Consider the following 26210-nt stretch of genomic DNA (forward strand, 5'->3'; position numbering starts at 1 on the left):
ATACCAATAATAATAATAATGAAAGTAGTAACAAATCCCAAAAAAAGAGCTAACAAAACGATATGCATACAAGTAGCCCTTTCTCACCATCAAGTTTTTTATCTGCTCATATTTTGATTGACAGTTGGCTGCACCAGCCTTATGTAAATATAGATATGATACACTATTGTAAGTAAATATATACATTGTCATATGTATATTATGACGTTTAAATTTAAATTTCCTCTGCAGACTTACAAGTTTTTATATTTTTTAGAGTTAACCCTTTTGACGCGTGACATTCCAACCTTGCCAGCGAATCATGTTGCGGAATAATCATTCGTGAAGTAAATTTTTATAAATTTTCTGATGGAAAAAAAATATTTTACGTGTCCTGGTCCAAAAAATAACTTAAATTTGAATTTTTTGACTTCAATTTAAACCAACTCAGCCAAAATCGAGTCAGAGTCGACTTTTTGACTTAAATTTCAGACAGCTGAGTCAAAGCCAAGTCAAATTTGACTCTTTTTCCTTAAATCTAAGACAACTGAGCCAAAACTTATGTAAATGTGACATTTTTTATTCAAATGGACCCTAAGTAGGTCAAATTAGCCAAAAGAAATTCAGAAAATGGATAAAAAAACACTTTGATTTTGATTTGCTGTTGGCCAATTTGACCTACTCAGTATCTATTTAAGCCAAAAATGTTAAATTTGACTTAGTTTTGGCCTTGTTAACTCAAATTTAAGTCAAAAGAGTCAAATTTGACTTGGCTTTAGCTCAGTTGTCTTAAATTTAAGTCAAAAGAGTCAAATTCAAGTTATTTTCTTAACCTTGATGGAATATTCGTAATGAATTAGCTGTGAGAGTATTGTTAATAATTGTTGTATATTTAGTATACTCTGAAAAGTATACAGAGAGCTCTCTAGGACAATACATTGATGCAATAATATTTTCATCCCTTTTCAACGCACGTGTTTGAGACCCTATTCTGATACGTCATCTGGGTTCTCTCAGTTAACTTCTTTCGAAGAGAAACTTTTGGCATTATGTGGACCGAGCTGTATCAGACTTTGAGAGAAGTATAAGGGCGAATGTGTAGGAAGCCGTTCCACGTCCCAATCTCAGCGAGGCAACAACGCCAAACACCTCTCTCACAATCTCTGACATTTAATTGAACTTGTTCGTAACTCATAACAAGAAGTCTTGCAACTGCCGAGGTTATAATTTACGGGAAACAATAACTGCTGCCTTTGATGTTTCCTGCGATTGTCTTGTTATGTTGCTTCGCCTGCGAGATCGAAAAATTTTACCCCAGAGATCTGAGAGCTTTTATCTAAATTACTTGTTAAATAATTATGCCCTTAGTTAATTAACTAAATTTTTATTTAACTGATTTCCGGAAAAGTTCTGCCTAAAATTTAAATTTTTTTATGAATTGGGGGTCCAATTTTTTCTACTATTAATTTTGGATTCCCAAATTTATTTTTGATTTGATGTCTGAACTAAAGTTTCAGTTTATTGAAGAACTCAGTCCTGATACAAATTTTTGGAAAAATAATCAGCGTCCAAAAATGAGTATTTTTCCGCGTGTTCAAAATTTATCAGATCCTAGAACTCAAAATTTTTGAAAAAGTTAATAATAAGTTCAAAAATTTGAATTTTGTACAAAAGGTTCAAATTATCTGACATTTCAATAGATACTTTTTCAAATTTCTTATGTTTTCAAATAAAATCAGTTTTCCAAATTCCTTTTTTGGAAGTAAGTTCTGGTAAAGTCTCCGAGCTCAAAAATCTTATTTTTGATAATTATACATAAATACTAAGCAAAAGCAAACACTAATTGGTATAACTAAGTAATTAAATATCTGGCATGAATGGCCTTAGCTAAACCAAACTGGACACACACGAGACTCACAATGACCGAACTAATCTGTTCTGAGTAGACCGAGTTGTAGTCTAGCTTCGTCCAGAGTAAATATACCCGGGACTATGGCCCGCCCGAGGGAGTGCACCTTGACTGTGGTCTTGAATAAACAACCAGGTATCGCTCAGAGACTAAAATTAACTCAGACTCCAGAGTGATATTCTATTCTGAAAAAGTTTTATGTCGGATGTTAGCATTGGGAGAGGAAGAACATCAAAAACACAGCTCGAGTGAATTTGGGGTTTAGTGGGGTCATTAATCTCGGAAAATACAATGTCATAATCGTGGAAAAACTAGTGTCAACGACATACTACATGTAATAACCCAGCTCGTGTACGCAGAGGAGCACGCGACTGACTCGGGGTAGGAAATATTGGCAAATTTTCTGGTAAATAGCCGTCTAATGATGGATCATCAAGGGCTGCGCTTGACGCGATAGATATATAATAATTTATACGGCTAGATACAAGGGTAGCTTCCCTCATATAAAATTATCCAGGAGTTAACGTAGCAGGCGAGGGTGGCATCTGCTGCGAGTTAGACACGGGTCGCAGGGCACTGTTTCATCATATTTGATGATATACCTATTCTCATATTATATTATTTTGTATCAAGAGTCAAGTGGGTCAAAGTACCTACGTTTATTATTTTATTTCATTTCATATATATATCATTTGTCTGCAATAACTGGGGATTTTTTCGATGCCCAAATGATAAATATTCTCATTTCCTTTCATTCGAGTCAGAAACACATTTTTTTTAGCTCCGTAATTTGTTTTTAAACTCCAGTGAAACTGAACTGCAGTCGCGGGTTCGATTCCCGCTTAGAGTTTTTTTTTCAAATATTTTATTAATAAGTAAAGCAATTAATATCATTTTAAATGAAATCAATAATAAATCACTTGGAATAATATCAAATATATTAATAAACTTTTGATAAACCGGAAAGTGTTAACTCGTCAAGATTGCGGATCCAATTAGCAACTCTGTGGCTCGGGTTCTGTTCTGAGGAGCCATAGAGACTTAATACCACTCGGTCTCTATTCCTCGATTACTCTAGTTCACAACTATATATTATATCACCCAATATATATATATATATATATACAGATTTATATTGACTGTAATACACAAGGTAGCACATAAATTGCTCCAATTCGCCAAGCGTGACGTTCTTCGTGCAGATAACAGCTCCCAGATTGCTCGAATTTAATTAAACCCGGGATTAATCAACATTAAGTAAAGATGTCACTGCAAGTGGATTAAATAGTTAAATAACTTTTAGGTATTAACAGTAACAACTAAAACGATCGGAAAAAGAGCAAAGTGACTGTAAAAGCAAAAGTATCAATAAGCTCGGAGCTTTTCAATCGCGCTGTCAACGCCACGGATGAGAGTACACGCTGTGAAAGCTAAAAGCATTTTTACGTCATAGGATTTTGTGTTCTCGCTTTACTCTGTATCACTTATTCTGTCTAACTATCACTTGATGAGCGACCACTCATCATCGATCCTCTATTCACTCAGTTCAGTTCGGGTCGAGTGTAAATTTGAATCCAGCCCACAGCCTACTGGCGATAAAAATAAAAAAAATTATTAAGCCAACGCATTCCCAAACAAATCTGTTGTCAAGCGAAAGCGAGATGTTAGTTCTTGGACAGATTTGTTTGAAGAAGCATCGGCGGACAAGATGGATCCCCAGATGACAATCAGCGGCCGTAATCCACCACGAACGGGTCCATTGACAATGATGGGACTGGAACGTTACCGATTATGGATCCCTATTCATCGGTAATGCATTGAGTCTTCACACTGTGCCATCACTTTTTTTGTCCATTCACAGGACACTGCACGGTATCCTGTCCATTTGTGGTGGCCATCCGTTATGCTGCTGAGGACAAATCTCTTTACGAAGAAGCTCCGGTCTGGCTAACGGATGGTTTTGTCGAAGGTGTGAGCTGTCTACAATGAATCTCTCCGATCTGGAGACAGTTCACGACCCCTACGGAGTGATCCTCGTCCTTGGTTATAATGAGGACTTCCTTTGAATTTTACATTTTTCTGTGAATCGAATTAATTTTTTTATCACATTTCGGAGATTTCATTCAAAAGACTGTAACTCGGGACTCGATTGTCGCAAGTCAATGGTCAAAATTTTGTCTTCAATGTTTTTATTTATTTTAGTCCAACAAATTTTTTACGAAAATTTTTTACTAAAGATCAACAAAAAATTCCTCCTTCAGGAAAAAAAATTGCAGTTTATATTTAATGGAGGAAATGACCATCTGCTCTCTTAAATTTGAAACAGTGAAAATAGTGACTATTCACTGTTTACTAGTGAAAAGTATGTCACTAATTCAAACAATGGTATACTTTTCACTAGCAATAAGTGACTATTCACTGCCAAATAGTGATTGACACGTGATTTTCACTAATTCGTTTTTAGAGAGTGGTAATTTTTATTTCAAAATTAAATTTCAAGTAACAAAATTCATTTTCTCCAAAAATTTCAATTCTCAAAAACTGCGGATCCAAATGTCAGACATTCAAAGCTTAAAATTCCTTCTTTCAAATAATTTACACCCGAATTTCCGACCGAGAAATCAATAGTCGAATTCGAAAAATCGTCAGCAGTAAAAATCCCCGACACGATCGGCTCAAATATCTTCGCCTCGATTACATTACTAAGACCACGTTCCTTCGCTTCCATAATCATCCCTGAACCTTCTCAAGCTTCGTCACCTCGATAAATCCGTATCGTAAAATCCACGATTATGGAAATGTGACATAAATGAAGAGATGGTAGCAGCTCCTATTGGTAAATCTTTAGCTCGAATTGTCCGCACATGTCCGCGATCGCCGACAAAGAATGGTGATGATGCCTGCTGTGCCTTCTTCTCTCTTCCTATACAAATGTTAAAATAGTAACCAACACAGAATTTCGGATCCTGTGCCAGAAAACATATACTGCAGGGTAAAAAGTATAATAAAATGGAATAAAAATGTAAAGCAGAGTACCCACACAGTACAACAGACAGATTGCCGCGCCAGTGGACGCCAAGTTAACGCATCATTGTCAAAGGTGTGACAGAAAAAGTGAATGAGGATCGTAATCTGTCGTATTGGTAGCCTGGTGTGATGCTTAGATGCTTACTCATTGTTATATTACTTGTCGTTCGTGCCCATCTTTAAAGAAATCCTTCTTAAGTCTCACTTTCATACCGAAGCGATCTTTTACTTACACCAAACTCGGAAAATATTTCGAAATCTCTCTTAAATATTTATTGTTGTTATTTTATTGTAGCACTTATTTTTATTTTTCGTCACTATTATGCAAATATGTAACTATCTCTCCTAATTCCGAGTCAAAAAAAAAATAATTTGAATTTTAAATTCAAATTTTTTTAAAAAATTCGGACGAATTTTTTTTGTTGATTTTTTTAAATGGGAGTGAGTAGAATGTCGAGGAAAGAAAGAAGTGTTGAAGCATTAATAAGAAGATGAATGCAAGAGAGAATAGCAAGAATGTTGGGAAAAGGTTTTTATTAAAATGTTTAGGAAAATGTGAATGCACTTAAATGCTAAGGGATTATCCGTGTAAAGAAGATCCTCGGAAGCTCCGGAGCTCTACTCGGTATTATATTGCTCTATCCGGCTTGGAAGGCATTACGGTGATAATATCCTGGTAGCTGAGTGATGTTTTGCTGATGATGATGATGACGAGTTATTGTTTGCTGTTGTATGCCCGGTCTTCATTACCTAACTTATCCACTTGGTTATTGATTCGGGCTACTGAGTACGTTGTTATCATTGTCGGCAGGTGGTAAATATTTTTTTTTATGAGTAAGAGGAATAATTAGTTTATTATTTTAAAGTATAATTTTAAATTTGAATTTATAATTTTTTATTTTAAATTCCTGAAAGGAATTATTAATTTAGATTTTAAATAAATTTTACGGCGGAAATTAATTACTAATTTCGAGTATAAGATTTTTTTTTTTTAAATTTTAAATTCATAATTTAATTCCAGTTTTTTGGTAAAAATATTTTTAATAAATTTCAATTTTAATTTTTAAATAAAAAATTTAATTAAAATTTTGACTAAAAAATTTTTTATTCAAAGTTGCGATAAAAAATTATTTATTTTAATTTTTAAATAAAAAATTTGATCAAAATTTTGAATAAAAAAAAATTTTATTCAAAGTTGAGATTAAAAATTATTTATTTCAATTTTTAAATAAAAAATTTGATCAAAATTTTGAATATAAAAAAATTTTATTCAAAGTTGAGATAAAAAATTATTTATTTCAATTTTTAAATAAAAAATTTGATCAAAATTTTGAATAAAAAAAATTTTATTCAAAGTTGAGATAAAAAATTATTTATTTTAATTTTTAAATAAAAAATTTGATCAAAATTTTGAATAAAAAAAATTTTATTCAAAGTTGAGATAAAAAATTTTTAAAAAATTATTTATTTAAATTTTTAAATAAAAAATTTAATCAAAATTTCGAATAAAAAAAATTTTATTCCAAGTTTGGAAAAAAAATTCTTCAAAAATTATTTATTTTAATTTTTAAATAAAAAATTTGATTAAAATTATGAAAAAATAATTTATTTTAAATAAAATTTATAAAAGTCAATAAATTATTTTATTACTGAAAGTAAATGAATTCTCACGCCCAATGACAATCGGTCTAAATGACGACAAGTGCACTGAATAACGACGATAATAACAATATATAATAATAATAATAACAATAACAAGAAGTTGTGTCGTCGGCGACGTAGTTGATGATGTCACAAGTGTAAAGGGGAGACTCTGCTCATAACTAACGATAAAACTCGAGCGATAGTTGTCCGGGGGTCGATGATGTGTCTCAACACATGAGCTAAATTAGGGTGGCGGCTGCCAGGGGATAAATCGCGACGCTTGGCCGGCCATGCGTCGCGAGACCCTGCGGTTCAATAAGACAATTCTAAATAAAATCACTTGTCCTAAAAGCCTCTTTCACCCACTATTTAAAACAAAAAAAAAACAGCAACAACCGTCGACTAAAATTATGTTATTGAAATTAACAAAAAATTTTTTTTCAGGTACACGTTCCCGGAAACGGGGTAAGAGGATGGCTGGATGCCTCACATGAGCCGAGCAATTGGCTTAAATACATTCGCAGCACCGCCAGTCCACATGCCGTCAATATGCGTCATGTCCTCGTTGCCGGACAGGTAAATTCCCCAAAAATTATTGACTAGCAATTAATTCAATCAATACCATCTGGTTTAATTTAAACAAATAACTTCTGCTGTCGATTTATTTTTTTTAATAACTGGCACGTGCTCTGGTAATTTCTATGGACGTTAAACAAACAATTTCTGGGAAAAATTATTTTTTACGATACATTTTACATATGTCGTTATCTATATATTTTTTTTAAATTATCGAGTATTCGGTAATTCAGGGAATGGTGATAGAGGTTTTGATTCGTGTTAAGAGAGTAATACGAATATGGAGTAAAGTGAATATGGGGACTGTAATGGGAGTTTGGGAAAATGTCGTAAGGGTGGAAAGGTTAAGCTAAGGGTGCCGAGGCCAGAGAATGTGTCGGCTGAGACACACGACTTGTGTGACGGACAACGCTCTGATGTGGGTGCGATAATACTTGTCGTAAACGCGTATCCAGTTTAGTTATTAACCCACCCTAGGAGTTAAAAGACTCGGGGGTTAAGTACAGAGTTTGCCTTTGAAAGTCATCTGAAAAATTTTGAGACCGAAATAACCCGAAGCGTCTTATAGATAAGAAATTTAAAGGTTTAAAATTAAAAATTACGGAGTAAATGAAATAAAAATCTTCTACACGGAAAGAAAATTATGGGAAGTTTTGCTATGCATTATGGGAATGGTTCCCATAATGGTATGGGAATAGTACCTATACTACTATAGGGATGGTTCCCATATATTATGGGAACCATCCCCATAATAGTATGAGAATAGTTCCCATACCATTATGGGAATGGTTCCCATACCATTATGGGAATGGTTCCCATACTATTATGGGAATGGTTCCCATATTGGTATAGGAACTATTCCTATAATATTATGGGAACTATTCCCATAATGTTATGGGAACCATCCCTATAATATCATAAAATTTTTTTTTGCACAATAGTGTAGAAATTTCCCAAAATTTAAATTTTCTTGAATGTTTTGTGCTGACAAAAAATTCTTGTTAAAAATTTTAATGTTTTTTTGCCAAATACGATTTTTTTTTTCAATGTTTGAATTTTTGTTTTTATGTTTAATAATATTTCTGTGTATTGTAGAAGTGATTACTACACTTCTTTAAATTAATTTTTTCATGATAATATGGGAACCATTCCCATAATATTATAGGAATGGTTCCTATAATTATGGGAAACATTCCTATAATTATAGGAACCGCTCCCATAATTTATGGTCGTAATTCCTATGATGGTATAGGAAAAAATTTCACAAAATTATGGGAACCGCTGCCATAATTTTCTTTCCGTGTAGCGACTTAAAAATCTATAGAAAATTTTAAATAATCGATGGTTTATTTTCCAGATGGTCTACGAAACATTGAGAGATATATCAATAGGAGAAGAATTACTGATGGGTCTGCGAGAGCCGCTTCAGTTGCAGGACATGCTGGGCGAGAACACGACCGAAGACAGGACAGACCGCGAGACCGGTGAGTAAATCGACAAGTCAGACTCGATTTTAGCCGCACGCGACACTGCCGGATATAGAATACCGACGTAATCCAGTAAATCAGATATAAATCGAGCTCGTGTGCATACAATTACGATAGACTGGCAGCAGGCAGGTGATGGTTAATGGCAATTGTAACGATACTGGCACTCTCGGGGTTCGTATGCACACACGAGGGATCGAGATCGAGGACAAGTGGAGGGTAAATCGTGTTCACAATATCCTACATACAATATATATATACTCTGCTGTAAAAAGCCATCATGACTTGCTCGTCATGCTTCTATGACTGCCGTCGTGATTCACCTGGACTACCGTCACCACCTACCACCTACCGCCTACACTCGACTTTTTTAATGCACTGATTATCTAAACCTTATGACTATAGTCCCCGCGTGTGCCACACACAATATAACAACAACACGATCCCACTCGACAGATTAGTCGTTACTCGATCCACTTTAATGCCAAATTGACCCTTAACTTTATAACTTTTTTTAATTTAATGACGGCTGCAAGAGGTCAAAATTTTTTTAAACCATCAAAATTACTTTTTATAAAAATTAAACCATGGCCATCTTGCCTCGATCAGTTACAAATTTTTTATCTAATTATTTAAAAAAAAAAAAAACCAAAGCCAATTAATAATTTAAATAAAAATTTTGAATTTTGAATTTCCCGCCGCGAAAAAAAATTATCTAGTGGCCATTTTGTACTTAAAACGGCTTGTTGCCCGAATTTAATTAACAAAATTTTTTTCCAGCAAGTTAACGCGATAGTTTACGAGTCACAAATGTCGTAATAGTTATCGAGTTATCATAGTTGTAATTTTCTTATAAAGTACAGGCAAGTAAAGAAGAGGGTGGTTCAATGTGATCCCCAGATGTCGCAGTAATTAAAACAAAGGTTATTGTCAAAGTTTAAATTTGAATCGCGTACACTCAGCGAGTCACTAAATTTCTCAGGGAATAATAATTTTAATAAATTAACTATATTATTATCGTAATATTTATAAACTTTACTGCTTTTATATTTTATAAAATAACAATAATAGCAACAATAACAACAATAATTCAATTGACTCCACTTATATTATCAAGTGAATTAATATTACAATTACAATTGTAAGGAAATAGATTGAAATTATCTTGCCACGAGTTAAAAGCTGCCCCGGAAATGGCCTCGACTGGTTCCGGTTAAATGTTTACGTGTAATTATGGAAGCGGCACTATCCGCCCATACGGATGTAAAAGAGGGTAGAGGGTAGAGGGTAAACTGCAGACTGTAGACTGTATTGTAGACAACTATCAAGAGTCTATAACAGCGCATTCAATAGCTCTAGTGCTCTCATATAAAGACCGGGGCAAGTTAACGGATGACTCGAAAAAGCTGCGTCCATTTATTCCCTTAACTATTCCCCATACATCAGACGTTTGATTTTAAAATTTTCAGTCTCATATTCAGTCGTTTTATTTTTCGTACGCCAGAGTTGGCAAAGGGCTCGACTGGAAACCAAGGGACTGAGTAATTTTTACGAGACACTTTTACGGGGAAAATTTAGCTGGGCAATTAAGTCGAAGCTAAGGAGCGATTTAAATTATCGAAATTAATTAAGACGGAGGGTGAAAAAAAAATATTAATTTTCCCGAGATAATTTTAAATATTAATAGAGAAGGCGAATGATGATCGTGTTTGAGTTTGTAGTCGGAATCTCAGAATTTAGGACCGAGAATATAATGACGTCAAACGCCCCTCGAACCCTTGCCTGCATCTGCGCCTGCCGCAGCCTCTCACTTCTTTTTGTTGCAAGAGATTCGTTTTAACACGCCTACGTGGGGTGAGTTTATATAACAGCAGATACACGCTTTTTAAAATGACAGCCAGATTTGTTAGCGAGAACACAATGAGATATTATGATGAGGTAACTTTGCATTTTCGGCACGTGCCATCTGCAAAAAATAACATCGCTAAGCTCGTTTTTATACGACGTTAATGTCTTAGTTTACAAATTTTTTTTTTGTTTATCATGCAAACTACGGATTTTTATTTTTATGTAGTTTTGAAAATTTGCGCTAGATGGCCTTGAGCTGAAAAATTTTTCGCTACTACAAAGTGTAAAAATATTTATATAAAGTTTTTTGGAACATTCTAATTAAATCTTTTCTCTATTAACCGTCACTCAGAAATTCATAATCAATTTCGCCGATAATTTTTTCAAATTCTACACTATAAATATCAAAAATTATATGAATACAAATTCGTCTTATAAAAATTACCGCAAATTATTACTAGATATATTTTTTTTTAATTTAAAAAGAGAAACCGTAATGATTTTTTGAATTAGAAATTTTTCTTCCAAAATTTGAAAAGTTTCTTAATGACATTTTAATTTTAATTAAATTTTAATAACGAGTGAAGTCAAAAATACTTGAACATAAATATTTATATAAAGTTCAAATTAAGAATTAAATATCAAAAGAAATTTTTCAAAAATTTCGTATTTGAAAATGATAGAATTTTTTTTACTCAAAACCTGAAATCGACGCGGGAAAAAATCAGATTATTTAAATTTGAAATATATTAAGTCTATAGACTCAAAATTTTAAATTAAAAAATAACTACCAATTTATTTTAAATTTTGAAAAAAAAGGGCGTGCTACCAAATGTTATGGCTAGTTTATCATCAATGTCTATTTTCGTCCAACTTTTTTGACAAACAATCCATTGGACCAAAAGCTAAACGCCATGCTATTTTTTATACCTCATTCAATGTCTATATATATCTGTGTTGCTGATTGTCAGCAATATCTCTATTAGGGTTTAGATAATTTATGACTTTCATTGTCGATTAGCACGCGCATAACGGGGTTAAAAAAATTCACGAGGTTAAAGGGGTAGCTGACAAAAGACACGCGACAGGGGGAGGATTTCATCTCGCGCAATGCATCAGCAGATCCGATCTAATTCATTGGACTAATGATCCATTCCGAATACTAACAATCGTAAAAAACTTATAAAAATATATTTTATATATAATTTTATTATTTTTTTGACTATTATTATTTTTGACTCTGTTTAAACTGGATGTAAATAAGGGTCGAGTGGATGCCAAGGGCGGATAAGAGGATGTGTATTGGCCACTTGGAGAAACGTTATATTAGGACTAGTGACATTGATTTCCGTTACTTTTTCCCATGCAAACGACCAACTGACGAAGTGACTTAACTTGGCAGGGGGTGCTGTTGATTCTCAGATGCCCACCTGTTGACTTTCCGCAACGTGACTCCAGCCGATTCTCTTGTAGTTATAGACTTTATTAACATAATATTAAAGCAGCTTGCCGATCAAAATAACAAATCACACGCTGACTTTCGCTAGTCTTCAGCATAAAAAACTCGGAGTACAAAATTCAATTTCAATAAATTCTGTTTTTAAATTCCGAGCGGGAAATTTTTGAATTCAAAATTTTTAAATCAATCGGGACTGATAATTATTAAATACAGGTATAGATAAAAAGTATATTTATTTGCTAGGTCACGATAGTTTTTATGGGCGTTAACGATCGTTATAAAATTATTGCTGTCAAAAAGTTATCCGTCCAGGTCAACCGCACTATTGTCTAAATTCCTGGCGTGTTACGTCAAATTAGTTGTGGATAGAGGAACGATCAACGTTGCGGCAGGGGGTATATATATATGTATGTGTGTATATGTGTATATGTATGGATGGATATGTGTACAAAGAGCATACGGGACTGCTCGTTGGTGGTTCGAGCTGTGCCCGGTTCCCATGAAGGTCCGTTGGGGGTAACATCCACGAACGTACCATATGGTATATAATAGTAATAATAGTAGGACAAGTGTAGTAGGAGATTTAAATAACCGTTGAGAGCTCGCCGATCGGAACTCCGAGGATCACTGATGTGACCACAGATACTTTCTTTTCCGCCTTTTTTTTTTATTTATTTATCAGTATTTTTATTTTTATTTTTAACGTTCAAAATATAAAAAAGTACTGGAATTTTTTTTTTTATTTTTTACTCAATATTTATACTTTTAATTATTCAACAATAATTTGATTAAAAATTTTTTTTTTAATTTTAGGCCAAAATTTTTATTTAAATTTTAATTTAAATAATGTATCTAGACTACAATTTTTGAATTTCTAATTATTAGTAAAAAATTTTTATTTTCATTTTTGAATTCAAAATTTTTAATTTTAATTTAAAATTCAAAGTATTGATAATTAATTTGAATTATTTTACTCATCCGTAAATTAAAAATAAAATTTAAATTCAAAGGTTGAAAAATTTAAAAAAAAATAATCTTTAAAAAGATGTCAAAATAAATTGATAAATAGCACTGCGGAATCCAGTTTATCCACCGCATTGTAATATATATTTCACCTGAATATGGAAATAATAAATCGCGTTTAGCTGCTTCAACATTTCTCGGTCCCCTGATTTTGCCGGCTGTCATGACATTCGGCTGTGCCGGGGTGCCGGGGTGCCTATAAGTGTACAATATGTATGCACAAAAGTCACAAGTGTATCAACGGGGGTGAAAACAACCAACAACACTAACATCAACACCAACACCACCACAGAGTCTCCCGCCATTGGCTACTTTATAACACCGCTCTTACCAATAGCAAACAATAGTCACCCCCCAAGCGCCCGTTTATGTCATACAATATAATAACTTTGAATCCGCGAACTGGAGCATCATTTTAACAACCGTATTGTCTACAGTGTCCAGTTGAGTGTCGGATCGCGAGCCCTAAACAATTTTTCTCTTCATATTTTTTTAACCCATCTCCAAACTCATCTTCAGCTACTGCCAGTGTAAATATTTTATTTATAAATATTTAGTATTTTAAGTTAATTTTATTGTTTGTTTTTTCCGCGTAAAATGCAGTTACGATTTTTTTTTTAAATTAAACTCAATAATTCACGTGTCGTTGCAACCCGTCACGCTATTTAGCATCATAGCGTTGTCACTAATTATTTATTTACGTTATCGTGATATATTTTTTACTCAGATATTTATGGAGCGATGAAAAATTTTTATTTATTATTAATATTTATTGTTGTAGCATCGCAGCACAGTGGAACTGTTGATGAGGATCGCGAGGACGAGGAGGATTGTGAGATACGGTGTCCAGTTTGTGATAAACCATTTCAAGATCTTGAATTGTAAGTATTCATTTTTTAAATTTTATTTACTCCCGCAAAAAAAATTAATATTTTTTTCACTGTTTCTACTTTTGAGTTTTCAAATAATAAGTTTTTTTTACTAAGAACGTGAATTTAAAAAAATTTTTAAATGCGGGCAAAATGAGTCGCCTGAGAAAATTGAAAAAAACTTTTCGTGGATTTAAAATTTTTAAAACTTTGAGTGGCCTAATTTACCCCATAGAGTCCGTTTTATTCTCTAGTGTAATTTTGGAAAAAAAAAAATTGTACTAAAATTTAAAATAAAAAATTTTATTAAAAATCATTTATTAGAATTTCTATCGAGAATTGAATTTTTAAAAGAAAATTAAAAATAACCGGCATTAAAATTCAGTTAAAAAATTTATTAGCCGACTGAGTTTGAGGACGGAGTTATATCACCCGTTGAAATGTAACGCGTTTGATAGATGAGGTGTCGGAGAAAATTTCAAATCGCACCTGTTGTCAAGTGGCTCTTGACTTGCCCTCGCACTCACCTATGTCAGGTAGATGATCAGTCTAAGGTAGAGCTGAGTAATATTTATATCTATATCGGGAAATTCCGAGCAAGGTCCGTGCGAGCCATTAACGACGTCCCTCTATATCATCAGCGGTTGCGTGTTCGGAGCTCATCTGGCTGCGAAACAGCGTCACCGGTACTATCTCACCAGGCTTAACACGACACGTCAAGACACTTAACTCTCGCAAAATCAATGCCCTCTAACACCATAACATCCTTCTCATACTAAAACTCCCACTTCTGTGTACTGCTAATACCGATTCTAACTCTTACCACTATCTTTATCCACCAACAAAATTTTCCTTCATCGCCTTCCGGCAGACGCTTTAACACAACCCAAAAAAGGGTCTTTTATCGTCATAAGGAAACTTCGCCTCCATCATCTTTTGCTTCCGATTGGCTGTCTCGCCGTCTTGTCTACTACAAATTTACTCAACACCCTTCTGACAATTATTTAAAAATCCCAGAAAAAAAAAAAAAATTATAAAAACCGAGAGCTGGATCCGAACCTTCAACCTCCGGTCAACTTCTCGCTTTTTATTTCCCGCATTAAATCACTTGTATTGACGGAATTTTTTTAAATTACAGATTAGATAACCATTTAGTGACAGGACATCGTTACCCATCGGACCAGCATATCTGTGACAGCTGCCCGCGTGCATACGCCTGGCGCCCACTGCTTGTACGTCACCGGGCAATAATCCACGGCGACCTACGGAAGTATCCTTGCGAGAACTGTCCAAAGGTAATGATCACTCCCATACTAGTTTAAATTTAAAATAAGACCACAAATTCGATAAAAGCATTTCCAAAGCTAATAGTCAAACACGTCTCAGGTCTTCACAGATCCATCGAATCTCCAGCGACACATCCGGACGAACCACGTGGGAGCTCGCAGCCACGCGTGTACCGAGTGTGGCAAGACTTTTGCTACAAGCTCAGGATTAAAGCAGCATACTCATATTCACAGCAGCGTCAAGCCATTCCAGTGCGAAGTCTGCTTCAAAGCGTACACCCAGTTCTCAAACTTGTGCAGACACAAGCGGATGCACTCGACCTGCCGCATGCAGCAGAACTGTCTCCGCTGTGGCCAGTCATTTAGTACCGGAACTTCCCTGTCTAAGCACAAACGCTTTTGCGACTCGACTTCAGCACCAGGTACACCAACAGGACCAAGACAACCTGGTGCGATGCCCCAACTACCAACGGCGACGTCTTCAAATCCCTTCCTCGTTTATCAACGTCAACAACTGGGACCTGGATTGCCATTTTATCCTCATAATCTGATGCCTCCTTATCCGGGACTCTTTCCTAATGCACCGAGTTTTCTTAATACTCCTTTGCTATTCCCTCCTAAACTCCAGCAACAGTCTCAGCAAATGCCACAGCAACCGCAACCTCAGCAGTCGCCTCGGCACCAAGAAGAAATCAAACGCTGTGACAGTCCTAAGAAAGAACGATTCACTCCACCGCAGCTGCCGCCCCAGTCTAGCAAAATATCTCCTTCAATGGCTGAAGAAGCTACGTCGACATTCAGACCTTCTCCAGCAAGGCCCACAGTCCAAGTGACGCCTACTCCAGACAGCGATGAAGACAAACGGATCCAAGAAACTAAAGTAGTCAAGCGAAAACTGGAAACCGATTCCAGCGAAGGGGAAGCTGAGCAACCACTTGATCTTCGGGTAATGAAGCCTAAAATAGCTGCGCCAGAGACGCCGAGTCCACCACCAGAACCAGAACCAGTCAAACAAGAGAAAGAAGACGAGAAAATGGAGATCGAGGTTAAGGCTCCGAGTCCTAGAGTTTCTCATCACGAGAACCCGCCGACTCCACCAATGGCCTACCCAAGACCAATTCATCCCATGTTTCTGGAAGCGATGTATAGACCCACCGGCACGTTTCCGGGGTTTCCAGCGCCACCTCCACCACCGAATCACAACGAGTCACGTCTACTGCCACCCTTGCACCCATTCGGACCTCCAAGGATTCCTTTTTTAGGGAATCTCATGAACGGGCTGAGCGGCGCTCGCGGTGAGTTCGATTTACTCTCCCGTACGCCTCTCGGTGCGTTTCCCGTCAAGCCCTTTCAGAACGTCATGTCCCAACACCATCCTCACCCGCACTCACACCACCACCACGTCTCTGGCAAAGTCAAAGACCGGTACTCGTGCAAATTCTGCGGCAAAGTATTCCCCCGGAGCGCCAACCTCACCAGGCACCTGCGGACGCACACCGGGGAGCAGCCCTACAAGTGCAAACACTGCGAAAGATCCTTCAGCATCTCCAGCAACCTCCAGCGGCACGTGAGAAACATCCACGACAAACAGCGACCCTTCAAGTGTCCCCTCTGCGAGAGATGCTTCGGCCAGCAGACTAACCTAGACCGGCACCTCAAGAAGCACGAGGCCGACGACGGCAGCGTAGTCGTCTCCGTCGCGGACTCCCCAAGCAGCAGCAACGACAACGAGCGCGAGGACACTTACTTCGACGAAATCAGATCTTTCATGGGCAAGGTCACCTACGGAACCGACAGCGGCTACGGATTGACCCATCCCGCGTACCTCCCGCCCAGACTCGACGGCAAGGAGCCCGACTACGACGACGACGAGTACAGCGAAGAAGGCGTCTCCCCGTTGGATGAAACCGACGCGTTATCAGTCGAGGGTAAAGAGTCTCCGACTCAACAGTACGAACTAAAGTGCAGAAACAAACAGGAACTACTTAACAATAATACCGCTGAGCCTGTTATCGAAATCTCGACATAGTCTTGAGATTAATATTAATAATTAATTATTGTCATTATTATTGTTATTATTTTTGCTTACTCGTACTCCTTAAAGGTGATATGATTCATTAATTTTATTAATTATTAATTGTTCGCGAGCTTTTTTTGGTTAGATAGTTACAGAAATATTGAAAATATGTTATTATTGATAATTAATAAAAAATGACTACACGTAAATTTTTTTTAACGATTGTTATTAATATCGTTTAGCGACTGAATAATAAGTTAATGACTATTAATAATAATTAATTAATTGAAAGGTGATAACACGATCAAATCGTAAACTTTTAACATAATTGGTTAACTTGTAAAATGGCGACGAGTGAACCCGCCACCTGGGACTCGACTTTGATTAATAAATTTATTAATTGATTAATTAATGAAATGTAATTAATGTATAACTGTACAAATTATAAATTATAGTTAAAATGTAAAATATTATAAATATAAAGTATATATGGTATAGACATATATATACTTTACATAAATCTAAATAAATGATAAAGATATAAATATATGAATTTTTATTAATATATATAAATATATAAATAAATATATTAATAGTGAAATACTAACTAGTGATTTGTTGGGAAATTTTAAAAGTAATGCAGAAAAAAATAATTTTTTGGCGCGAAAAATTTTGAATTGTCTCGAGAAATTTTTTTTATTAAAAGAGAGCAAAAAATTTCTTGACGAAAAAAAATTTGCTCGCGCCAAAAAAAATTTTTTTTTGTGCACAGTAATTTTAAAAGTTAATCAAAAATTTATTTTAATTGCACGATTAAGTTCAATTAAAATTTTTTAACTGTGAAATATTTAGTAAATTTTAAAAGTCGGGGCGGGGGATAACCGAATTTCATAATTTTACTCTCCTAATTAAGTCTTGCATAATTATGTGACTCGAATGAGGAAAATCTTCTGAAAAGTGTCTCAGATATTTTTTCGGAAGCCATAAAAATTTCCGTACCAACAATTTATTAATAAATAAAAAGAAAAGTAAAATTCAAAATTCGGTTACTGTAGCCCGGCCTTGAGAGAATATTAAAGAAAGCGCTGTCTAAATTTATAAGAAAAATTTTTTTGACGTATTCTTGTATAGTCGTCTGTAAAAGAATAATCTTTCATACTACAAATTTTCTACGTTATCACTGCGCATGCGCGAGTGCAAAATCATGGACTTCATCACAGCCAAGTAGCGGGAGAAAGTCCATTCTTGTTCCAAAAAAATTTTTGTGTTCGATTTGTGATGCAAAAATTTTTTCGGGCGAGTAAAAATATTTTCGCGCAAAAAAATCTTTTTTTTTGTGCATAAATTTAAATAATTAGCATCGTGAATAAACATAAATAAATATTTTTATTTGTTGGTTTTTTAATTAAAATTTTTAAAAGGCAGCGACTCTGATAATTAATGAAATTTAAAAAAATTATCGTTTGAAAATAACTGAAACATATCTCTGATTTTTCTCTATAGTTAATTGATAAAATAAAAATATAAATAATGATAATCTTGCAAATTGTTTAAGTATAAATAAATATTAAATATTAATGAAATAAAAATAAAATTATATCACGACTTCGTTTATCTATACATATTGTATAAAGGCATCTGTACTTCATTATTATTATTAATTATAAAAATTATAATTCATTATTGATTAAAGTATTACACTAAAGTTCGTTATTTTTCTTGTTCCATTATTAATATGACCCAAATAAAAAATACTTAATTATTTATTATTTATTGACACGAGTTTTTTTTTAAATTCAGTTGAAAAAAAATTTTCAGCAGGAAAATAATCAAAATAATTCTAACACGATCACAAAGTGTTAAAAAAAAAAATTATTACATATAAAAGGAAGAAAATGGGACATTGTGACCCCATGTGTGTAATTGCCGACCCGGGCCGAAGGCGGTTGTGGCAAAAACGCGACTTGGATACTGAACACTTAAGATACTGAAATTAGCTGACGTCTAATAAGTTTTTGATTTTTTTTCAAAACGATAAGTTATAAAAAAAAATTATTTGAAAAAAATGCACCTGTAGTTTTTTAAATTTTCTATATGTGCATTTTTTTTTTCTGTAATTGATGCAGTGAAAAGAAATCCGAAAATTGTTGATCGTCTGTCAATTTCAGGATCATGAACATCGAACACTTAGCGACACCTTGCGAACACCACAGACACTATGCACAATTTAAATTTTACGAAGGGAGTGTTCGGGAGTATTCGGGAGTATTCGGAAATTGCTCTAACTCTAGTCAAGCGTTGCCATATATGGAATTAATAAATTAATTATTATTATTTTTTGCGCGGAAAATTTAAATATTTGAAAAATAAATTATTAAAAATTGGAGACTAATTAAAATTAGTATGTTAAAATAAAATGGCGGCAGAATATGGAAGAAAAATATTTAAAAAAAACACTTGAGTGTTTGAACAAACCTTGGCGGGAAAATAATATGCAGAAGGGTGTCCTAATACACTTGGAGATTTGAATTAAATTGCTTCAAGTGTATCGCAGCTAAAAAGCGTCACTTGACTGCTATTTCCCCACCAGACGATGCCAGATGATTTTGCTCAGGATCTAGGAAGATATCAGCATCAGCCATCAGCAACACTTTACACTAGCACTGAACACTCGACACTTAACGACACCACAGACACTTTGCACAATTTAAATTAACATAACACTGCACATTTTAATTAAACAATAACTAAAAGCAAAAAATTTGATGTATAATTACACGACGCCACTGCACTACTGTTTAAATTCAAACGTAAAGAAGAAAGAAAGATCTGGACCACTACTGAAGTTGTCGATGATACTGACTGCCGCTATCGAACCATCAGTTGATTACGAAACAATCGATTTTGCGATTTATTCGACCCCTCCCCCCTACTTTGGCAAAAATTTAAACGGTGAGTACAGCGACGCGCAACAGCGACGCCGCGAAGTAACGCCAATTTGGCGCCAAGTTTCAAAATTTAAATTTAATAATTTTATTAAAACTCATTTGTCTCAAGAATTATATTAATTATTATTACGACTGCTGATTATTATTATTAATATTTTTTTTCTGCCATTGTTCGACATTTTATATAATTTTTCTTACTTTTTTTTTGTAATAAAATAAACAATAGGGACTTGACAATAAATAAAAATCCAACGATTAAATAATGAAATGATTAAAAAAAAAAGTTAGCAAATAAAATGCGTAATGGATACGCAGTAATTTATTTAAAAAATTTTTTAATATAATTTGGCTTTACTTACATATATAATTTTATTTACTTAATTTATATCCTAACTAACTTCACATATTCTTTAATTACACCACAATTTTTGTAAAAAAAATTAATTAACAAAATTAACGTGACTCCACGATATCTTTATCGAATAAATCAACAGAATAATTATTTTAAAATAATTATAGTCAACGAACTTATCAAGAACTTTTCATAAAATTTTACTTTTGTAAAAAAAAAAATACTTATAATTGACAGCAAAACAAATTTATATTATATTATTTATGATATCATATTAACAGTTATATTTACTTATATATCTAGTGTTTTAATTAATTACAAAAAAAAATTGTTTTAATATCAATAATAATTGGTATTTATAAGCCCGAAGAAATCATTTTATTAAATGACTCTGCTGACCCCGTATAGAAAATTCTTCAAAGTCAACAAAAAAATTATTATTATTATTATTATTATTAATTATTGTTACCAAAAAAAATATAAAATATGTATAAATGTATTTATTAAATAATTTACGTAATGTAAACTCCTAATTGAAGTGCGCTTTGTAATAAAACTTTAATTCCCGGCATAAATGAGGCAATTTGACTAAAATCTGGTCCTGATACTAATTGCGTATGTATTGCTAACCCATTTGTGTAATTGCCGGCTTGAATCATCTGAGAAATTTGATGTAATCCTTGCAAAGTACTTTGGGAAATCTAAAAAAAAACATTAATTATTAATATCATTATTTTATAAGTCACTTATTCTATCAATCATCTAGAGAAGTCGGTTTCCATGGCGCCGACAAATGAGCGCGAACTTTTGTAGAACTTGAGGAAATAAGACTTTTTTTTCAAATGGCTGTAACTTTTTCAAAAATGGACTAATTTAGACATTTTTTTTTTCTAAATTTCCATCTTTAAATTTTGTTATTGGAAAAAAATACAAAAAAAAAAACGAAGATATTAAAATCTATGAAATTTTTCACTTTTTTTAAAAAATCACATTTTTTCCTAAAATCCATTTTCCTCGAAAACTAAGCGAGATATCAAAAAATTTTATTATTTAAAAAAGTCTTATTTTGTTGAGTTCTATATGAATTCGCGGTCATTTGACGGTGCCACGAAAACCGTAGAATGCCCATCATCTAGTCTACTGCAAAAAATTTTGAGTGATTACAGATTTTATTAAAACTCCAGAACTCCGTCATTCGAATTTTTCCCGCCAATATTTAAAAATATAAACAAATTCTTTTAAAAAAATATTTAAAAAATGAAACTCACAGTATTTTCGCGAAGACAATCGTAAAGAACTTCCAATTTTTTCGATACGTCTTCAATCTTTCTCTTCATGGCCTGCAAAAAAAAATAAATAATAAAATAAATCCAATTAAAATTGTCTAATAAATTAATTAATCCATTTAATTACCGGGTTTTTAGCAGTTTCGTAGCACTGTATTTTTAATTCATCAAGAATGGTCTTCAGGTGGACATGCTCTTCAGGTATAGGCGGTTTAGGTTTCTCAGGCACGACTTCCCTGGCGACTTCAGGCGCCTGCGCAGGTTTCATGGGTTCAAATTGTTTATACTGGCCTTCGTTCATCACATTCTGACCGTATCCTTGATTGTAATTATAATTACTCATTGGCGGGCCTTGATGGTACTCCGACTGCATCGGCTATCAGTACAATAAATATACAAATTAATCAATCAATCAATCAATTAATTAATTAATTAAATAAAATTATTGTCCTCACATTATTAAATTCTGGCTGCGGTGCGGCTCCAAACAACGGATGGACAATCGGACTCTGCTGCGGCACTTCAACAGGAGCCTGTAACATCGAACCATAAATTAAAATCTAAAATTAATTAATTATTTAAATAACAATTAAAATGCAATGATCCTCTACACGATTCCCTCGTGCGATGCTCGGCATGTAAAAAAAAAATAATAAAAAAAATAGTAATATAAATATTTTTTATGCAAAGCTGCGTTAAATATTCATTAACACATTGTACGTAAATAAAACCTGATGGTCATGATAATGAATCAGTCACCACCCAATAAAAACATTCCACTATTTTATATTTTTTTCATATCACCCACAAAGTTATCAGACTACCTGAGTACTCTTTGATTGCTTATTTGCTCGCCATCTTCTGGTACCCGCATGTTCCGCTGATATTTCTTTTTTGCAGTACAGAGCCAAAACTGGCTAATCATTTTAAATAATTATTAAATAATTAATTAATTAAATTAAAATAAAATTAATTGGACCCATTGATAAGTAATTTAATGAAAAATAAATAAATAATAAAATTACCTGAGCGCGAGTAGATTTAGCTATGGGAGGATCGTTCCAGCCGGCGGTTTGGGCGCCCGGCTGATAAGCGGGTTCGTTATTAAACTGACTCTGTGGTGGACCCTGAGGTGCCTGTTGCTGAACTCTGGGGTCGTAAATAGACGGAGGGTTCGCAGGGAGAGCCGGTGTCATGATGTTGGGCTTGAACTGCTCGGTCTGCTCCTGCCCGTAGGGATTCGAAGAATAATTACCGTAGGACTGGTAAGAATTTTGATTGAAAGCCGGAGCTGGAACCTGGGGCGAGTACGGCTGCTGATATCCGGCGTAAGGAGCTGATTTGACTGAAGGATCGATCATATACTTGGGTCTGGACTGCGGGCCGACGCTGGATGGCCGCGATCCTGCTTGACTTCCACTGGATGGGGGCTGAGAAACTTGTGGAGGCTGTGGAGTCTGTGGCTGAAGAATTTGAGGCTGTCCGTAGGTTAAATTTACTGATGGTTGGCTTGCAGGCTGCATGCTTGGGACTTGCTGGCCCATGACGTAGGAATTTTGCAGTGGGTTCGTATTCCAGGACTGAGTCGGCTGGTAGTTTGGTTTGGAAACAGGGTTGTAGTAATTTTGCGCTGGTTTCTGTGGGATTTGGTTCAGTTGTTGATGTTGCTGCTGTTGTTGCTGGTGTCCTAGATGTCCTGGAGCTGGACGCTGAGTCTGTGTCGGCTGGGCGGGTTGCAAGTAAGACAAAGCTTTGTACAATCTGTCTCTCAGCATAACAATTCGCGGGTCCTGGCCATTGCCGACGTAATTCAAAGCCGCTTCGAGGTCTCCTTCGCTGGCCAGGGTCTCAGCATACTGAGACAGAACTCCAGCAATGTTGCCGTCAATTTCAACGCTTTTTACTCCTTGGAGTTCCAACGCGCGCTTCATCACCATCACCAGCTCGACAGTCTCCTGGATGTCAGTCTCGGCGACCGAAATCATTTTATTTAAATTACCCGAGCATACGTAGCAGATCTGGGCGTGTTTTTTTAGAACCGGGTCGTCAGCCTTTGCCAATCGGTCTCCCAGTGCGTCGCACAGAGCCGAACACTCTTCGCCGTTGCAGTGAGTGAAAATACCCACGAGTGTTTCCTTCCAGCAGGTGATGTCTCCCGTGTTTACGATCTCCACCCAGTTCTCGCTGACCACAGAATTAATCAGTGAATTAAGGGAGCCAGTGTGTTCTTCAAAGTACCGGTACTGGGTGCGTGCCAGCAAATCGGGACCTCCAGCCATAGACAGAATAATAGCGTCAGCGTATCGCTTGCTGGCGAAGCAAAGCGACACCGCGGCTTCAATGTTTCCCACTAGAATAGCCTGCGTTATTAATCCGTCTTCGTCGTCAGAGGTATTAATTTTAACAGCAGACTGCTTTGGCTTCGGTGAAAGAGTCAGTCGCTTCTGTTCCTGCTGCGCTATCGCGTCGAAGGCTGCGCTGCCGTCAAACCCGATTCCATTTTGCAAAGAATTCGTTTCCAGCTTCGCTACTCCGTCGGTGACGGTATTTATGTCCTCCTCAGGTAAAAACTTTTTGAGTTTTTCATTGACCTTCAGTACATTGTAACCAAGAAGGTCCAAAAAGGTTCTGGTGATGTCCTCGCTGAAGTAAGCGGCGACGTAATTCCACACGCGTTTGAAGTGTTCGTCGGTGGTGCTGTCAGCTTTTCCGCGACAGTAATCCCAGAACTGTTCGCTCTTGAGCGCCATTTCTAGCTCCTGCGAGCGCTGGACCATGTCCGGGTTGGTGATGACCTGACTGACAAAAACGCGGGGTCGCGTCAGTGCATTGTTGGCATCAACTTCTTTCTCGTAGATACTGAGCTTGCCTCCGAACCCAAAGGAAGCGCCCACGGGTCTCTTCAGCCACTTGGGAGCTTTCTTCAGCGCTGGAGCTGCCTCCCGTTGAACTGCCGGTGGCGCCTGAGTGAATGGATCCATTCCAGGAAAAGAATCGACAATTTTATTGGCTGTTTCTGTTGATGCCTGAGACTGTCCACCTAGCAGAGAGTAGACAGTAGCATGGCCGTCAAAACTACTGCCCACAATAAGACCAGGACTCCTAGGACACCAAGAGACGTCAAAGTTCCACTGATTAGTTTGCGTAAGTTCGCACAAAAATTGATCGTTCGGCGCATCGGCGTTGGGATTCCAGCAGACGATCGTGTTGTCTTTAGCGCAACTCAGCAGCAGATCCGAGTCATGAAGATTCCAAGCTATCGACAAAACTCCTCGCTGATGATGGGCCAGGGTCTTGAGCGGAGAGGTCGCGAACCTCAAATCCCACAGCTGGATTATCGGCGCCTGGTCGTCTTCCGAAGCGAGGCACAACTGCGTAGCAACTTCCGGATGCCACTGCAAGACTTTCCATCTGATTTTCGAGTTCGCGTCAGACAATTTTATTATCGGCTCGTTCTTACGCAGATCCCATATCACGCAACGTTGAGAAAACGCCGAGGCAAGGATGTGCTGGACCTGCTTGTTCCACTGAATATACTGGACATCTTCTGCTGGCTGACTCCTCGTCCCAGGTGTCATCGGCGTCTGGGTATTTACTATATCCCAAATGTATATCTCGCTCTCGCTGGCTCCGGAAGCCAGAAGATTCGTCTGAAATGGATTGAAATCCAGGGCGCGGACTGGTCCCGTATGACGGTCCGGGTTGCTCACCAAACTGTCAGACTCCCGGGACAACATTTTTGACGCAGAGTAAATTTTAATTGAACCATAGTCACAACCACCGACAATCATCCCTGCCGGGTTGGAGCCTTGCGCTCCCCAAATTATTTTGTGAAACCTAAAAAAATTAATCATCAGTTTTATCATCTCCGGACTGGGAATATAACCTGGTACAGATGATTATCAACAATAATAAGTACCTGTGCTCACTCTGTACACTTATTTTTGACTCCATTTCATATCCAGGCTGCTCTAAATTAAGCGAATATAAATCTAAGCTGGCTGATGTATTAAAACTGGCATCCAATTGTTGGGCAGCTGTTCCTGCTGCTAATAAAATAGGGTATTGGTCTTTTGGCGACCAGGCCACATTGACAGTCTTCAATAATTCCTTCACCTTCATCTTTAAATTCTGTAAATATTTTATTTTATTTAATTAATTAATTAAATAAATCAGAGTCAATTCAAATAAATGGTCGTGATTAATAATTTAAATGACACAGAAAAATATTATTGGTGTTAATTGCTGTCAGTAAGTTACAGTTCAATGACACGTATGCTGATTGGGTGATGATAAATAGATGATTACTTTAGCAACTACTTTTAATTACAGTAATTACTTACGTGTGGTTACAGATGTCTGGATCTATGTTTATTTTTGTAGCGGAGACGAATAGTTAAATAAAAATATTAAATGTCAGATAATTGTTTTCAGAGGCAATACAACCCCAACTCAACTCTTCCAACGTGGCGAGAGATACAACAGCAGGTTGAAGCACCA

At 35.7% G+C, this 26210-nt stretch overlaps 2 protein-coding genes across 6 annotated transcripts in view; one reads left to right on the forward strand and one right to left on the reverse strand.

The window, feature by feature from the left end:
- The window catches only part of LOC130668178 (histone-lysine N-methyltransferase MECOM-like), a 54794-nt gene extending 35983 nt beyond the window's left edge, over window positions 1-18811 (forward strand). For 3 of the 4 annotated variants that reach the window (XM_057470338.1, XM_057470340.1, XM_057470337.1), the window contains exons 4-8: window positions 7004-7135; window positions 8493-8619; window positions 13734-13833; window positions 14960-15116; window positions 15193-18810. In XM_057470338.1, the coding sequence (XP_057326321.1) occupies window positions 7004-7135; window positions 8493-8619; window positions 13734-13833; window positions 14960-15116; window positions 15193-17136 (2460 nt within the window). In that variant the 3' untranslated portion in view covers window positions 17137-18810. Of the gene's footprint in view, window positions 1-7003; window positions 7136-8492; window positions 8620-13733; window positions 13834-14959; window positions 15117-15192 lie in introns of all 4 variants that reach the window. The other variant, XM_057470339.1, reaches the window with a different exon arrangement.
- A 1644-nt stretch (window positions 18812-20455) lies between these two features.
- LOC130668176 (protein transport protein Sec31A) lies at window positions 20456-26210 on the reverse strand. 2 transcript variants are annotated; one of them, XM_057470334.1, is made up of 8 exons: window positions 26054-26210; window positions 25630-25841; window positions 22736-25547; window positions 22535-22627; window positions 22166-22243; window positions 21838-22086; window positions 21693-21764; window positions 20456-21125 (listed from the first exon to the last, which is right to left on the reverse strand). In XM_057470334.1, exons 2-8 carry the CDS (start codon window positions 25830-25832, stop codon window positions 20937-20939), a joined length of 3696 nt encoding a protein of 1231 aa, XP_057326317.1. In that variant the 5' UTR covers window positions 25833-25841; window positions 26054-26210; the 3' UTR covers window positions 20456-20936. The 2 variants fall into 2 exon arrangements, with proteins under 2 accessions (XP_057326317.1, XP_057326318.1); XM_057470335.1 differs by lacking the exon at window positions 22535-22627 and having other exon boundaries at window positions 20458-21125.

The sequence above is a fragment of the Microplitis mediator genome, chromosome 5 (assembly GCF_029852145.1).
Source record: "Microplitis mediator isolate UGA2020A chromosome 5, iyMicMedi2.1, whole genome shotgun sequence".
Lineage (NCBI taxonomy): Eukaryota > Metazoa > Arthropoda > Insecta > Hymenoptera > Braconidae > Microplitis > Microplitis mediator.